The 18,553-nt window shown below is 31.4% G+C and overlaps 1 protein-coding gene across 7 annotated transcripts in view; it reads left to right on the forward strand.

Moving 5' to 3' along the window:
* Nucleotides 1-18,553, forward strand: part of Mgat2 (alpha-1,6-mannosyl-glycoprotein 2-beta-N-acetylglucosaminyltransferase) — a 139,103-nt gene that overhangs the window by 111,038 nt on the left and 9,512 nt on the right. For all 7 annotated transcript variants that reach the window (XM_071891346.1, XM_040720212.2, XM_040720210.2 and 4 more), the window contains exon 4: nucleotides 6,669-6,829. In XM_071891346.1, the coding sequence (XP_071747447.1) occupies nucleotides 6,669-6,829 (161 nt within the window). The remainder of the gene's footprint in view (nucleotides 1-6,668; nucleotides 6,830-18,553) is intronic.

Raw genomic sequence — 18,553 nt, forward strand, 5'->3', positions numbered from 1 at the left:
CCACAACAGACAGATTAAAACCCACCATTGCAACCTCGAAAAGAGTAAGGGAACCCTCCCAAAAACATACAAACTAACCATGGGTTCACTGGTTGTCGTGAACTACAGAACAAAAACCCAAAACATCCCAAACATTTGGGTGTAAATAAGGGGTTTGTGATGGGATCTTAGTGGTTTCTTAAATAATGGAGGTGAGTTTTATCTCTTATTTGGGCCAGGCCTTGTCCAAAAACAGCTCCAACAATTGAGGTTAAATAGGGTTGTGATGGCCTCTTAGTAGTTGCTTAAGTAGTAGCAGTAGGCTTCATTCCTTTTGGGGACAAGGCAGTATTCGAAAACAGCCCCAACATTCGAGTTGTATAAGGGGGTTGGGAGGGGTTTTTACTGATTGTTTATATAGGAGTGGTTGTGGTGTGGGGGGAGGGCGGTTTAAGGTTCAAGCGAGAAATGTCTGAATGGGATATATCACAACACCATTTGGAGGAGCCCCTTATTTTATATTCTACGGTTCACGTTCTGTCGGTCGACGTTGTGTCTTGTCAACGTTTAGTCTATTTCATATTTTGTGCATTCAAAATGTTGAAGTCGACGTTTTGTCCATGCAAAAGCTGTACAGACTGCACAAGATATTTATACTGCCACTTTGGAGTGCTCTCTTGGGCAAACACAGGCCCCTTCTTTAAACTTACACCAGTTGTAAATAAATGGAATCAATTGACAAATTATTTGTCCCAAATATTTGGAAAAGATACAGAGCCTTGGAATTTTGTCTTTTTATTAAACAAAAATTTTCGTCGGAATTAAATAATTGGAAGCTAAAATAGGATTTTTTTTTATGAATTTCTATTCTAAAAATAAGGTACTTGAAAAAAAACTCCAAAAATTTAAAAAAAATTGGAAAAAAATTTCAAAAATCCACAGTTGCTCACAAAAATTAAATTTTTGGGAAAATATATTTCAAAAATGCAATTGGAAATACTAAATTTTTTGAAAAAAAAAATCAAATATTAAATTTTTTTGATATTTGGGGTAGCTACGTTTCCCAGGACTTCAAAATTAGCCAGAAAACCTTTTGGAACCATCTAAATCGATAATCCTAACTAAACTCATTTCATTGTCAAAAATAAATTTCAGAGTTTTTTACTTCACCTATTATTGAAATCAAGTAAATAACATTTTAGAAATAACTTATAACTTTTGGATAAATAGTGTGAGTATTTGAATATAAAATATTCTGTGTTTATCAGAAACTCAGTCATACTTACACCGATGTTTATATTCTAAGTATCATTTTACAAAGTATATATTTAAATAAGAGCTGAAGTAGAAGGTCAATTCTTTGATCCTATAAGACTCTTCAGGACGGTCTCTTGGACCAATAGATGATCATCTTTCATGATTGTAGAAATACATTTGACAATTTTTGTACACAAGTATTGCACTTATACACGGTACACATTCCACAATGCGAATTTTTCCAAAGAAAATTCTTCATAAGGCGAGTAATCTGACGACTTTCCGAAGGTGAGCTTTGGACATTATGGACTTTTTGTGGATATCCGTATTTTACCCAAATGAGCATTCATTTGAAAGGGAAAAATCCACTAATTTATTAGCAATATGTAGAGTTGCATAAAATATGAGTTTGCAATATTTTTTTTTTTCTAGTTCAGAATCTAAACGGTATTTTTTTTTATTTTTGACAAACATCTCATTATTATTTAATTCTTAAAGAGAAAACATCGAAATATAAAATAATCAATAGGGCCTGCACTCATGAAAGACAGAGAGTAACACTATCAATTTGTTGAAGAGATATAAGAGTAAATCCTTGTTGAACTTTAAGTAGAATGGAGAGGTAACATCGCAGCAATTTCTGCATATATCATTACTAGTTATGGTGCAGAGTTTGTGTGTATTTCCTTCATATAATAGCTACTCACAGATAAATTTACAAAACACATTATTTTTACATACATACGGTATGTCATATTTTATACAATTATACCAAAGAGTGTGTTTAACCAAAGCTCAGCTCCTCGTATTAAAAAAGAAACAAAACAGGGAGAGCATATGATCTATATTTATATTAATAAAGCAAAGTTTATCTGTCTCTCTGTTTTTGTCTAATAACTCTGAGCAATACCAGATACTCTCGCTAGTTCGTATATATAGTATTTGGACAATACACCTGTAAACTTTTCTAAGTAGGTGTTATATCTTAATTTGTCGCCAAAAATTGATTGATGACAAGTAACACTATCCCGGTGAAATCGCATAAAAAAAGAGTTGACTCTTGAGAATACTTTGTCAATCATGATTGGAAATCAAAGGGAAGCTGTCATTTCCTTATTTCAAAAAGGAAATAAGCCTTCTGTTGTTGTTGTTTTTTTTGTTTTTTTATTAGACTTATAAGCATCAGAGGGATTTATAAAATCCTAAAACGTTATCAGACACTGGAAGTACTCAAACAAAGCCTCGTAAAAAGAACATGTGCCTTGTGAGGATCCCTGAAGTCGTTAAATCTATCAAAACTGCGTTCAGTCAATTAATGTAATGATTTATTCAATAAGAATTAGTCTTAACCCAATGAGGAGAATTGTCCAGGAAGATCTCAAGATGAATTGCTACATAGAAAAAGTAGTGCGAGATGGCCTTTTGTTTTCTGTGATGAAAATATTTTCCCCTAGGAGGCTATTAATAATAATCAAAAAGATAGAATCCTAGCCAAAGATATCTCTACGGTTCTAAAAAATAATAACTAGACGTATCAAATTTTCATCGGTTATGTTCTGGGCAACAAATTCATCTATAGGGAATAATAGTTTGTAGAAAATACATCAGGGAATAAAAAGTATGTTTTGTTACAAGATTCTACATCTCCAAAAAAACACAACATTTTGGACTAAGGAAATTTGGCCGCCTAGTTCACCAAATTTTAATCCTATGGATATATAGTGAGGAAGGTTAATCAATCCAGGTGTCACAATATCAGCTCTTTAAAACGTGCTGTTGTACAGAAATGGAACAAATTTCCAGAAAAATATATTCGTGACTCCAACAGCTCTTTGGTGGCTGTAATTCAAAAGCAAAGTGCATATATTGAATAGACATTGACTTAAGAGATCATATTTAATGGGCATTTATCTACTTTTCTTTCTAAAAAAATTAGAGGGCAAATACTTTTTTTTTCCTTTTTTGAAGAAGTTTTCATATTCATTTATAAATTGAAAAGTAAAGTTTGAAAAACGAAAAAAAAAAGTTAATTTTTTTTAAAAGAAATATTTATGTACAATCATATGAAGAATTATAAAAATGTACATTAGAGTGGTAAAAAACATTACTTAAATAAGTGCAAAACATTTTGTCTTTACATTCCAAACATGATTTGGGGATGCAAGGCTCCTATTGTAATTATTGAAGAGAGTTAATTAATTAACAATAGAATTTTAACAAAATTAATACTATAAATAAATGTGGGTCCGACCTATCTTAATAATTAATATATAGGGTGAGGACTCAAAAATTAAAACTGTTTTGAGGATGTCTTAGCCTTAGTTCTAAAAGACGGACAATTTTGTACTTGGCACCATTCAAAAGAACTGATAAAAAGCAACAATTTGATGTGTTGTTTTTTGATGCAATCAAAAAAATTGCAGCAACAAGCAAAACGGAAGTGGGAGCGCTATCTCCTCCACACACAAGTCCATATGGGACAGGAAGATTTTCACAGTAGACGCTGTTCAGAGAAATGATCGATACTTACCTGAATCAAGAGCTTAGGTCAAGGAAATCTTCAGGACAAAACATCCAGTTCAGATCATGGTCCTCATTGTCGTGGTGTCCGACGGCAGTAAGATGCCTCCCTATTTCTTCAATGCCAACGAAAAAGTCAACACAGACGTCTCCTACAAGGTCCTCAGGTACCATGTCTTGTCTAGCTTGAAGAGCACGTTCCCCAAGGGGATCTATGTGTCAACAAAAGACAGCACCTCGGCACACACTTCCAAGAAAGTGCAGCATTTCTACAAGGAAAACATGGCTGCCTTCTAGACGGCAGACTTCTGAACTTCGTCCTCACCCTACCTAAAATCCCTGGACTTCGCGGTTTGGGGTGTTTTAGAGGCCAAGGTAAACAAGACTTCTCACCCGAATGTCGATTCCCTAAAGGACATGATCACGGAGGAGTGGACCAACTTGACTTAATTAAGGCCGGTTGTGTTTCTTTTATTTGATCCAGTTTGCCGTATTCATAATAGTGTGATTAAACGAAGCACCAAATTGAAAAAAAATATGAAACAGAGTGAAAGACTAAAAATGTACCTACATTCAATATAAATTACGTAAAATTGATGTCTTCCATTTTAGGAATGAAAATCCAGCATTTCTATGGGGATCCCCAAAACACTTCTAGACTTCTGTGCACGTCTTCTACAAGTTTTTTCTCTTCGTAAATCGACCTTTTGTAACATACTTATATTTAATTGCTATTGTTTTTTACACGGATCCCATCTTCAATAATAATATATCAGACTAAAAAAGGGGCCAAATATATTTTTTAAATGTCAAAATTTCATAACTTTTCCATAGTTACAAATTTAATTCTTAATAACTATGAGCTAAGAAATACTTTTACTTTTACAAAGTATATACTAGAAAAAGGATTTATGACACAAGTGGTGAAAATAGGGGAAAAAATCACGTCGACAGACTTACATGTATATAAGATTCCATGGCCCTACCTCAGATCCTTCATTACAAAACATTGATTAGAACTCCAATTTCGACGAAAAATTGTATGCATTTTATATTTGAGAGATTTATTCAGAGAACTGACATGACGTAATATGTCCTTATACATGAATAGCGATGAAAAATGGCTGTCATGATAATAGATTACGTATGAGCCTTGCAAAAGAAAAAAAGGTATACTTTGGGCCCTTGTTTGTTTTGCTAATTGAGGGAGTTACGTCAAATCTCTTTCAAAAAATTAGTTGGATGAAAAACAAACAAGCCTAAAATTACCTATATGTGTAATATAAAGAAAAGGGATATGTCTAGATAGTTCTAGTATTCGATGTTCCATACCTGGAATATTAATGTAAAATATATATATTACTCACAAAAAAAGGGTTCTCTCTGTCGTAATTACTCGTCGGTGATTACAATTTAAAAAAAGTATTAGGATCTTAATTAATTTATCGAGTAAGGGCTTCTGTTTGGATATTTGCCATATCGGGGCAGCTGTTATTATTTACTCATCTCTATAATGCAAATTTTGAAAGGTACTGAGTCAATTTTTAGGAATGTTCCGATGAGCAATATTGTAGAACATATAATTAGCCATCGATGGGTAAGAAGAGCATTGTTCTAGACGCCCCCATGAGCACACAGTACGAGAAGATGAATGAGATCGCAGCGTTTGGGATTGTCCCAGAAGCATTCTGGGAGCAAACTTTGGCCTCAGCTTTCCAGAAAAACCCGAATTCCTCAAATGATGACATGGCCAGGAAGATGAACAAGTCCCTATCAACGGTGTCCAAGGATTTAAAAGAGGCAGGAGAAAAGTCTCTATGGGATATTCCACGCCTTCTGCTGACAGAATTCTTTGTGTCTTAAAATCGGTAAATAACAACGTTTGCCCGGTAAAGGGTAAAAATTAATAAATCAAGGCAACAAAAATAATCTTTTAAATTCCATATTCAATTCTACTAGCGTGAATAATTAGGGTTTCATCTACATAAAGATGAGTTACTGCATTTATCATGGGTATAACCCATAAATATAAAATTCGAACAGGGTGCGCAAGCTATCTGTTTTACAAAATGATTGTTTTTACGCAATTTTTTCTCCAGCCAGTCATCAAACTAAAAAAAAAAATCCAATTCTGAAAGATTGATGGATTATCATTTATTATGTTTAATAAAATCACCTCAAGCTTCAGTTATAAGCTATATACAAGGCCAAAAGTGCGAGCAGGCCTTCGCCACTTGGTCCCCTGGTAAAGCCTGGAATTTCTTCTTGATCCGATGGTAAAACCGTATGTTTTCATCTGCTTATATATATGTAGATAAATTAATAAGTAAAAAAAATCATTTAATTTTTTGAATTTTATGACCAAAAAAATTCTTTTTTTAGTAGCTGTGGATTTTAGAAATATTTGGACACGGGGAAGTTTTAAATTTTTTCAAAAATTAAATTTTTATATGAATAGCTGTAGATTTTCGAACTTCTTTCCAAAAATTTAATTTTTTGAGAATAGATAAGGATTTTAAAAAAAATCGAAAAATTCATATTTGAAACTTAATTTTTTTTTTATAAAATTCCAAAAAATTTAATTTTCTGTAATGACGACGGATTTTTGAAACTTCTCTCGAAAGAAGTAGATATACGATATTAAATTTTTGAAATTTTTAGTGAACAGCTCTGTATTTTTTTTTTTTAAATACAGTTTTTTGTAAATATTTATAGATTTTTTGTAATTTTTTTTTTTTTTTTTTTTCCAAAAAAATTGATTTTTTTTTTTTTTTTTTTAAATTATTAACTCAGGCCCTTCCGTCCTCAAAAAAACCTATGATCAAGGGGACGCCACGAGAACACCTAAAATAAATCTATAAATCTCTCTCACTCCTTTAAGATATATTTTTAATATTTATCATTATTATTAGGTTTAGTATTGTTTTTGGAAGAGGATCATTATGTGTCCGAGGATTTTCTTCCAGTTCTGAAATTGATGCATTCCGAAAAATCTCGGGTGTGTCCTTACTGTGATATTATTAGTTTAGGAACGTATTTGAAGACCTATAACTTTGAAAAGGATGGTCATCAGGTAAAGGATCCTTGTTTCTTATATTGCTTTTAAGACGTTTGTTTTGAGAATTGGCTTATAATATTCATTTTTGCATTTTGGAATTATATAATATAATATATTGACAAAACATACAAATAAAGTAAGAAATTTTTGTATATTTATATTTGAAAAAGTACTTATGAGGCCCGTCAACATAAAAGGAGGCTATAATTATTTTTCACAAAATTAATTTTGGATTATAATTTATATTAATAAATTATTCTTAAGCAAATTGCACATATAATAACCTAAATTTTACATGAAAGATTCCATATCGGCCCCGATACAGGGTGAGGACTCAAAAATTAGAAAATTTAAAAAACCGTTTTCACTTCTATATATTTAATTTTCGCCATTTTCATGAGAAACTTTTAAATCAAAGGTTGGTCATTAAAAAATGTCATACACTTTTTATTCAATATGTCCCCCTCCATTCTGAATGATGGCTTCAATACGGGGACGAATATAAGCACAGAGGGCTTTGATGAAGCCTGCTGACAAGTTGTTCCACTCCAGCGTGAGCACGGCCGTCTAGGGCAGGCATTCGCGCTAGAAGTCTTATTCGTCTTGCCCTTCAAGACACCCCAAACAGCGAAGTCCAGGGTGTTCACGTTGGGTGAAGACGAAGGCCAGAATCTGCCGTCTAGAAGGCAGCCATGTTTTCCTTGCAGAAAAGCTGCATTTTCTTGGAAGTGTGTGCCGGGGCACCGTCTTTGGTTAACACATAGTTCTCCCTATGGAAACTTAGTAGCTGTTTATGTTGACTTACTTGTTGGCCTTGAAGAAGTAGGGAGGTATCTTGCTGTGACGCGATGACGCCGAGGACCATGACCTGAGCTGGATTTTTGATCCTGATACTCCCTTGCCCTGACCTCTTGATTCAGCCATAAGCGATCATTTCTCCTGTTCAAAACAGCGTCCACCTGCCGGTTTGTTTGCGAAGCACACCCTCTGCTATTTTCCTTGTTGCTCTAACATTTTTGATCGCCCAAAAACAAAATAAACATCAAATTGTAGCTTTTTGTCAGCTCTTTGAATGATGCCAAGTACAAAATTGTCCAAATCTTAAAACTGAGGCTAGATAGCCTCGAAAGGGATTTTTTTTTTTTTTTTGAGTACTCACTCTGAATAAGTTTAATAATCAAATAAAAGTCTTAAACTTTTAGTTAAAAATGTTGGGTACCTTAAATCATCCATGAAATTTGAATAATAAGCCTATTATTGATTCAATTATAGAAAAGAAATTAACAGGTATTTTCTCTATTTTCTTCCTTTAAAAAAAAAAAAAACATGTTTTATGTTGACGCACCACATATGTACTTGAATTTGTAAGAAAAAAAAAAAAAAAGATACTCTTTGATTGCTTATAAGATTATATACATATAACTCGTAACTCCTGGAATGTTAAGCTCATCTGAATGTAATTCACTCCAACCAAGGAAGATTCTATAGATGCAACCCTCACTCGTTTTTTTCTTCCTTTTTTTGACCAACTTAAGGCTATCCAAGGTTAATAGAAATATAATTTTAGACCATAACGCGTTTTTGACTTATGATTGACTTCCACCACACCTTTTTAAAATGACGTCAAAGAGTATTACTGTTACTTTTAGAGTACGACTGTTATACGCTATGGCGTCAACATATGTCTGTCTTGCGCAGAGGTCAGTTGGTATATCAAATTGAAAATTCTGCCAAGCTACATTACATGATTGCCTAACCACGTATTTCTATTAACCTTGGGGCTATCTATTTATTTTTGTAATAGTTTAATAGTGTGACCGATAATTTGCCGTAAACATTTTCGCCGCCGGTAATTATGCCGCCTACATTTTTATCAATTGCAATTTTGCTGCAAAACATTTTCGCCGCCTTTTTATGTTTTAATAATATCGGTTCGAACTTTATTGTTGTAACGCGATCCGATTAAGAATATAAATCGATAGGAGAAGAAGAAAAAAGAAAAATAATGATGAAATAATAAGAGTCAATTGAGTTATAAAACTATTTGGAGGAGCACTCGCTCAACTCACGCAGACTGTCGTAGTGAAAAACATCATTTCTGATTAGAAATTCTTATTGGTCAACTCATATGACCTTTGTACCATTACAAAGGTATTATATATGTCGTAATTGTAATACATCACGTGGAATTTTATGCAACTTTTCTATTTATGTATTGTATTTGAAATCCCAAAAAATGAGCGATCGACTGAATGTATACCATTCAAAATCAAAGAAGAACGGGGCTGACTATGGAATTCATAAATCAATGATTGTCAAAATGATAAGTCAATCATATTGATATTATATTCCTTTTTTTTTTCTTCTCCTAGCTAAATAATTAGTGATACAACAATAAAGTTCGAACCGATAATATAAATTAATACATAAAAAGGTCATGCCCCAAAATGATGATTGAGGCAAAAACAAACTGTCCTCAGTTTTTCCCCCACATAAATTATTTTACACAATCACACAACTTTACATAGTTAAAAACCCTTGGGCTATTTTGGAGTATTTAATAAAAAAGATGGGAGTTTATAGTCCAGACATTACGGTATTTCAATGTTTTACTAACACATCACGTTTTTGTACATATAAATATTAATCAGGTGTTCGTGTACTTTATGTTTATACAAATATTAATGTTTGTTTTAATTGTTGTAACATATTTAATAGATATAGTAGCGTTTTCACTGACATCACAAAGAATCAGACAGTCACCAAACTGGAGAAAATGTACTGTACATACTAACACACAACCGTAGTTATTTTATTTAAGCACATTGCACTTATCAGGGTCGTCTTTAGGGGGTGCCTGGAGGGGTTGTAGCCTCTACCCAAATTAAGGATTTATTTTTTGTTCTTAGTATAGTTTTTTTTGGATCAGGATGAAAAAATATTGCGCAAAAATAAGGTTATTATTTTTTTTTGATTACGGCAAATTATACAGCAGAGCAAAAAAATAAATATCAAAAGTTGAATTGTCTGTGACTAGCTGTGGATTTTTTAATTTTTTTAAAAACAATTTAAAATTTGGAATTTTTTGTGAATAGCTGTGGATTTTTGAATTTTTATTTCAAAAAATTTTATATATGAAATTTTTTCAAGAAATTCAATTCTTCAAATTGATAAATAAAAATATTTATTTCCAAATTTTTTTCTAAAAAATTTAATTTTCTGTGAATAGCTGTAGATTTTTGAAAAAAAATTCCAATGACTTTAATTTTTAATATAAACCTCCTGCACCCCCCCCCCCTTCCCCAAATAAAATATATACATATATGATTCTGCTTTCTTAAATTGTATCTCGGATCCTTTTCTCTTTAAAAAAACCCACAAAATTAGTTGGTATTATTCAGCCAATTCATATCGACTATGAAAACAACAATTAAATAGTTACTAAAAATTGCTTAAAATTTAAAAAGATGTAATTTGAATTCAACCAATAACTAAACAAAAAAGTGATATTCGCCCGATGGAGATCCACCTATTCGGTACAAGTAAACATTTTAGCACTAGAAATAATCCACTTGACCAATGAAATACTATTTTTATTTCCATATTCTCTTTTCTAAAAAGGTGTCTGGGATTCAAACCTATGCACATTGATTTTAAGAGATTAACTTCTCCCAATATGACAGGTGCAGCAAAAAAAAATCAATAATTTTTCGAATAGATTGCTTTCGTAATGTGCACCTCGTGTTGTATAAGTGGGATCGGTTTACACTAAACAGGGTTAGAAATATAGGACAGTTTCATGATTGTTTGACTCCTTATTGTTTGAGCAGTCATCAAAGATAGACAAGTTCAAAGAGAAAATACGCCATATTTGACAGTTTTTTCTTTGCAGTCAAATGCAATCCAAGTGGCTGAAAATTTTAATAGTCTTTATTTAATTGCACACAGTTAAGAAGTACAAAAATAGGGCATAAATGTTTTAATTAAGTCCATAATACACAGTTTGAGTGTTTTCTTTATTTAGGATCGAGAACTGTGGGATAGTTAGGTTCAGACCGGTCTAACGAATAGGCTGAAAAGCTCCGGACATAACAAATAAAACTTTTTTTTCTTCCTCGATTTTTTTTTTTTTTAATTCGCTTAATGGAGGGGAATTACCATAAGACTTTTCAAGAGATTGCTTAGCTTAAATGATATTTTTCCCCCATCAAGAAGCAGTGTAAAATAGAAACAGGAAATTGTTTTTGATCCGTTATTTTAAAAGTAACAAATGTAGCGTCACACTTAGCCCAATAACTCAAAAACTAAAGAACAGATTGAAGTGAGAATATAAACAGCCTTTTGAAGGTTGGGTATGACTCAAAATAATGTGAATTTGAAAAAAAATAGTGCAATTTATGTGTGAGGCACGGGACTTTAGAGCCCATGTGTTAATCAAGTCAAACTTTGTAGTCTTTTAAAGGAAGGAAAACTCAGCCCCTTGTGACGTCATTGATGCATTTCTTACTTATGAATTATTCAACACTCACAGTAAGGAAACAAAATATAATATTATGTGGTATCCACCAAAATTTATACAGTTTTATGGCGTGGCTTGTTCATTTGTGATGTCAGAGAAAACGCTTACTATGGGTTTACTATTTAAGACCTTACTTTCTTCAATTTACATGGATATGCCAATTCAAATTTCTTATTTTAGCCAACAATATCTTACAAACATAAGTATGGATTATAATCAAGAAGAGTTTTTTTGTTTGTTTTTTCTTTTATTTATTTTTTCATTTGTCTATTACACGCATCGTGCATAATTTCTCTATATACATATATAAAAAGATGTCCGGACATTTTTACTTCTCACCCCCGGAGGTCATGGATATCGCCCTATACCGATTCGACGTACTCTCAGATCGAGGCGAAATTTACTTTGGGCTGCAAAACTCTTTTCCTCTGTGTTGAACGTTTTTAAAAAGGTGATCAATCATTATTCCCTATCCCAAAGAACCTCTTTCACTCTTTCTTTCTCTTGTTTTTCCTTCCCTAACTCAGTGATTCTCAACCTTTGCCTCCCACTGGAGCCTGTCAGTGTTTTGTAATATCCTTCGGCATATATAATATATTAAATCAAATAATTTTTTAGTGTTGAGACTCGGTCCGGAGCCGATTTTTTTTTTGGTCCGGTCTTAAAAAGTCATCTATGAGCCATGTGGTTCTTATTTCAAATAATTTCCACACATCCTCATTCTCATAGACGTACCAGAGCTCTGACATTAGGGACATCACAGCTTATTTTAAGCCCCACAATATACCGGGTAATTAAAAAAAAAACATGTTTTTTATCACTCGGTATTTGTGTGTGAGTATTCTATGTGTTCAAATTACAAAAGCAACAACTCAGTTCAATGAAAATCAGTTTTATTGTAGATCAAATCAATAACACAAAATTCTTTTTTTCTTTATTCCCTTTTCCCCATTTTTTCTCTTTTGAAAATGAGACCAGGGATGTCACGTGAGGTCCTTGACATGCCCTTCTCCAGTGTGGGGTTCTTTTCTTAACACCTTTCCCTCTAAAATTAAGTGTTTTTTTAACACAGTAACCCCCCCCAAAAAAAAAAAAAAAAAATATATATATATATAATGTTGTGATCTTTTTTTTAGACCACAAAAAATATTTTTCAAAGAAAACACCTTTTTTTCGTTCAAAATTGTCTTTCTCAAATTATTATTTTTATTTATTTTTTTATTTGCTTAATAGAGTGGAATTTCTGTGTAACACTTTTATAGCGATTGTGGTCCCATAAGTGGCCACGTAGTTTCTTGAATGTCAGTTATTTTTCATATTCAGACCGTGAACCGAAATTAAAATGGTAGATGGAAATGTCCTTTTCCTAAACGAGGAAAAAATCCCAAAAAGTATAAACATTTTTTTTAATGAACCACTTATTTTATAGTAAGAATTTCGATCCACAAATAGCATTGTCGAACATATATTTTTGATATAATGCTAACCAAAGTTGATCCAAATCATTAGAGCCCTTGACGATGCATTGAGGAGCACAAGGGCTCCAAGAAGCCCCGGTTGGGAATCACTGAGCTCCAACTCTTTAAAATAGTACAATATTAAATTTTCTTTATATTAACACTTGAAAAAATCTGTATTTATTCATATTTGTTTTTTCTTTCCAACAATTTATTTTGTTAACGTAATTATTTATATTTTTTATCCGTATAAAATGAAAGCATACATTTACATAATTACTTGTGGGTCTAACAACATGTTTACAGAGTCAAAATGATGCTCAAACTGAGCATGGATATATCAACAAAATATAAGCATATAGATACCACCTTCAATTTTGTGAGTTTGGTCTACTACAATGTGCGAGTTAAAATCGTTCACTTTTTGATAACGAACAAATCGGATAAAATTTAGGAATAATAAGAAAAAATACAACATTGAGGCTTTTTGACTGATATATGTTTTTATTTTGCAAAATGATTTCCTTTGGCTGCTAACAAGGGTCCCACCCGGGACGAAAGAAGCCGTACAAATTCTTTGTAAAGGCCTTGGACAAGGCCGACCACTGCTCCTCAACAGAGGCTTTGAGCTCATCCAAATATCGGTTAGGGGTAATACAGGCTTTCTTTTCGACTACAACCAAATGGAATAGTCGAAGGGACAATTTGGGGAGGAAGGTACCCAAACTGTCGTTTATGCTCGAACCAAGTCAACAATTTCTGGCCTTTCTAGATCCAGTTGCCCTTGATGTCTCTAGAAACCAGTTGCCGATGGCATTATGCATAAGAGGTCATTCCCAAATCCTTTACATACATCCACATAGTCCAATTATTGACATACAGAGCCTTGTCATGCTGTCTCATCGACTCGGGAAGCCGGAATAATCCCTACTTTTACCACCACAATCAAGTATTTTAAATTATTCACCCAAATTTTATCCAGATTTATTTAAAGTCAAGTCCATGATTTTACCTTGCACAACGCAGAGTAGTCCAATGGTTTGAAGTAAGTGCTTTTTGAGACAAACCTAAATTATTCCATTCAAATATCCATATTTTTTGGTTACGGTCTTTTTTTTTAAAGCACGATCCACTGATTCTGATTTTTCTTAGGAGGTGATTAATGAAGGTTATTTTACATATTTCAATTCAGTCTTGGTTTTCTTTTAATTTCAAATAGTTCATTTAGATATATTAAGGCCAAAAAAAATGGCATTGGCCTCATAAACACGGTGAGCAAGATATTTTTATGAAACTGCGTTCCTTTTGTTACTCGCAATACAGTATTATCTATATCTCAGCTTCTATAATAGCTAGCTACAAAATCTAAAAACTGCATCGGGTGGATTTTTAAACGTAAAATATTTTAAGATATATTTTCATTTTTCTATATTGGTACAGAAGTTTGGCAATTGCATCTATTTTAGAGGCCAATTTTGAGACAAATTTCGATGTACAAGCTACAAGTATTTATGTAATTATAATGGGAATTACACAATAAGATTCCAAGTTTTAATTATATCTAGATAAAATTTAAAAAAACAAAAAAAAACAGATTAAAACATATAAATACAGAATGATGTTAAAAGTATCAAAAATATCCTTTTTATTAGAGAAAATATATATAAGTTTTATTGGGTCGGTTTTGGGACTGATTTCCTACTCAGTCTGCCTTGCCCCTTTTTAGTCTTTTATTTTATTGGTACGATCTTTTTTTTACTATTCAAAAGTCCTAACGATCGATACGTTGGTCCTACAGTCCTACCTTTAAAAATTATTCATCACTCATGTCTAGGATTGAATAATATACAAACAAACAAAATTATAAATGAGAGCTAGAACGTATAATAATTAGGTCTATCCACTTTGGGTATATTGTCTCTTGAAAGATGTTATATTAAACAGCTGAAAGGATGTAGTTAGTAACTACATCATTTCAGCTATTATTGCTACCATAAAAGACTGATAAATGCCGGTCCTATGACTGACAAATTGTATTAGGACCGAACTGATAGAACTGCAGTCGTTTTAGTTTTTTTAGACTGATCCAACAAGCTTAATTCTTGTATTGAAATGTAGAATATGAAAGTGACGAGAGTCTTAAATACTGTTATAATGAAACAGACCGTTACTGGTCCCCGAATAACTCAGTACTGGGCTGCACAAGAATTAATAAGTTCTTTCTGTTTAATTTATTATATAAGTCTGGGATAATGATACAGAGGAACTTACTACTTCATCTACAGCTTGTAGGAAAATAAGAAAATATCAAATTACAAAAGATAATTAATTCTGTAGGGTAGTTTTTAATGATTTTTGGGTTGAATATTTTTAATTTACTCATCAGATTTCACGGGGAACAAGCCATAATTTCTTACTATACTTCTAAATAAACCCTTCTCCTCCGTTGTAACACTCTTTTGAACTCTTTTTTCACACTTTTGCCCCCCCCCCTAATACCCCTGATCCCAACCCCCTTGACTATACCTTTTGGGTGCATGTCGAGGGGAAGGCCTCTAGTATTTCTCATTCAAACATCAAAGGCCTCAAAGATACTATCATCCAGCACTGGGACGAAAAGACAGAAGAATACATCTACAGCGTGTTCCAGGCCTTCCACTGGCGCCTGGAAGCTGTAATTGTCACTAAAGGCGGCTATTTTAAAGAGATTTTTTTAAAGAGCTCAGATACATATCTATTTATTTTACTGAAAGTTAATTAATAAATCATATATTTTTGAAGTTTAAAATAGAAAGTGTTGAGATTCTAATAGACCCCTCCCTCGGTACTGTATCACAACTAAAAATAAAAGGAAACGTTGTATTAAATGAGCTTTTTCACCTTGTTTATAAGGGTAATACTAATTTTTTTTTTTTTTTCATATGCTATTTGGAAGCTAAAAAATTATATGTCTAAATAAAAATAAAAATTTGCTTCAAACAACCCCCTTCTATTTAGATTCAAGCAAAATTGTCATTGTAGATCTTTCCATTCTTCACAAGAACAGTTGAATAGTTCTTAAAAAAAAGAATTTTTAAACACCCTGTATACAAATGAATAATTTATCTACAAAAGGCATTTAGTTGCATACTAAGGAGTAGGAAATGCTGTCGAAATGATAAATAAATAAATAATTGCCTCATTTTTTCATATGAATGTCATTAATTTTTTAGGAATATCGTATTTTTCCTGGAGGTCCCATCTACTCTCATATTCAAGCAGTAATTTTTTAAAGTATATAATAAATTATTAGTAACTAGTAATTATAGCTAAAACCTCTATCCATATAAAAACAGAAGGACTCAAGGGAAATAGGGGCCATGAACATCGTTTTTCTTCTCTTCTCTGATTAGTTTAAAATTTAAAATTGTTCATTGGGGGAGTAAACTCTTTAAAGACAATACCCCAACATTAGACCTATTTAAAAATAGACTTTTCTAAATTATGATATCTTTTTGTAATTTTGTTCGCATGCTTTAAGATATGATAGGATTTTTAGAGATATAAACATCTGCTATACCCTGCTTCATCGGCCTCAGAGTTTTTTCAAAATCCCTTTTTTGATGGTTTTGGGTAGTTTTTGGATTAACAAGTAAAGATTAAACAAACGATTAAATGCCAAAAAAGACAATACAATCCAATGCGATTATTTTTGAGCAATACTTTTTATATATTTTATTATTTAAGTATCAAGATTGCCTGCTACAATGAAGGTAGGTGCGCGGATGCAGCATTAAAAAAGTATACTCCCATATATCAATGTTATTTTATATATATATATTTAACCATTTTTGGGGAAAAGATATTCATATTTTCAAAAGATGATACTCTCACCTCAATTTCTTATTTTTGCATAATTTATCTAATGCTTATATAAAGCAATATATAAGGTACATTATTCTTATTTTCTAATATTTTCTTATACCTCTATAAATAAAAAAGTAAAATTTAGAAAAGAAGTAATTTGATTATGTCAATATCAAATTAGTTTACCTGCTTTTTTTTTTATTGTTAATGAACTAATATGAATGAAGTGAATTATGCTCTGAAAGATCCTTTATAATAAATACAACTTTTTGTTTTAGCAAAAAATGTATTTTCTTGGAATTATTTGCAAATTTTGCCATTTTTTGAATCAAGGTTTGGTTAATTTGATTTTTTTTTTACTTTTAAGTCGTTCTCTTGCATTGTCTAACTCACTTTTTTTCAATTTAATTTATACGAGGTGCTAAAAGTGTAATATCATGATGATATTCTATATATCATACTCAATCTCATCAAAAATAATGAGTACACTTTTAGTAGCAAAAGTTTGTAAAAAGTAAAATACTTTATTGAAGTTTTTATAGAAAATGTAATGAAATAATAAGGATTTAACTATAATTATAACAGATGATATTTTGTTGATGCCCTAATCTAATATTATTAAAGTTAATTAGCGTAATTTCAGTCTATTTCGACTGTATGTTGGGTCATTCCAAGACAAATAAATCAATAAAAGTAGTACCAACTTTGATTGATTTTTTTTTTTGGCACATATTTTAATAGTAGTTAAAAACTAATAAATACAAAATTTAAGTATTTTTTGTCTTCCAGTTCAGGACTTAGAAACTTTTAAAGTTTCAGCCTCAACACCACTTACCCTATTTTCATATCGGGTATTTTGAAGACATCAATCTACTTAAAACACCATTTGAGATGATTGTTTTTTTGTTGTATTTTATTGTATAAGCCAAGAAAATGAGTTTTTACCCATAAATCAAGAGATGAATACTTTGACCAAAAAAAATCAAACATATTTATATTTAATTTAACTCAATTTTATATATGTTGGTTTGAAATATATCATAAACATATGGAATAAGTTTGCAGAGATGCATTCGATTTAATTTAAATACAAAATCGAGCACTATATATGCTTAGTTTTGAGCATGTAGTAATAAAGTGGAATCAAATGCATCCCTGAAAACAATTTGTACATGTTTATAATATATTACAGATTAACATATAAAAATTTTTGATAAATTGAAAATGGACATGTTTGATTGTTTTGAAATCAAAATATTGATCTCGAAACTTTATGGTTAAAAACTCATTTTGTTGAATTAATCAATAATATACAACAAAAAGATAAAACAATTATCTATCAAATGAGTTTAAAAGTAGATCGATATCTTCAAAAACATTCAAAATACAGCAATTTAAAAAAAAAGCTAAGCGACATATAAGCCAAAACTTAAGAAGCCTTAAACTGGGGAACAAAATAAGGCTGAATTTTTGAGTTTTTAACCCTTTCTCTCAAGAATTAAAAATAGGAGAATTATACAAAATTTCTATTACTTTTTTGTAATGTATATATATATAACACTAATGATATATAAAATTTAAATTTGAAATGCATTTATTACTAATTATAATGCTGCCAAGAACTTTATTTAATAAAACACAATTTTTACAGCTTCTTAAGTTTTTTAAATTGCTGTATTTTGAATGTTTTTATATTTCTTGGGTAATAAAGACTATATTCTGAAGTGCTGCTCCTTTCATTTAGATTTCATTTGGAATGAACCTGTCACGAAATAACATTTGCTTCATATTTCGATTTATTTTTAACCCCATTTCATTAACTACGTCAAAAAAAAAAAGGTTAATTTATATACAATAATCTTGAAACTTAAATAATGAAATAAATAAAAAGTATTATTCAATTTTAGTTTAATTTCT

The sequence above is a fragment of the Lepeophtheirus salmonis genome, chromosome 10 (genome assembly GCF_016086655.4).
Source record: "Lepeophtheirus salmonis chromosome 10, UVic_Lsal_1.4, whole genome shotgun sequence".
Classification (NCBI taxonomy): domain Eukaryota; kingdom Metazoa; phylum Arthropoda; class Copepoda; order Siphonostomatoida; family Caligidae; genus Lepeophtheirus; species Lepeophtheirus salmonis.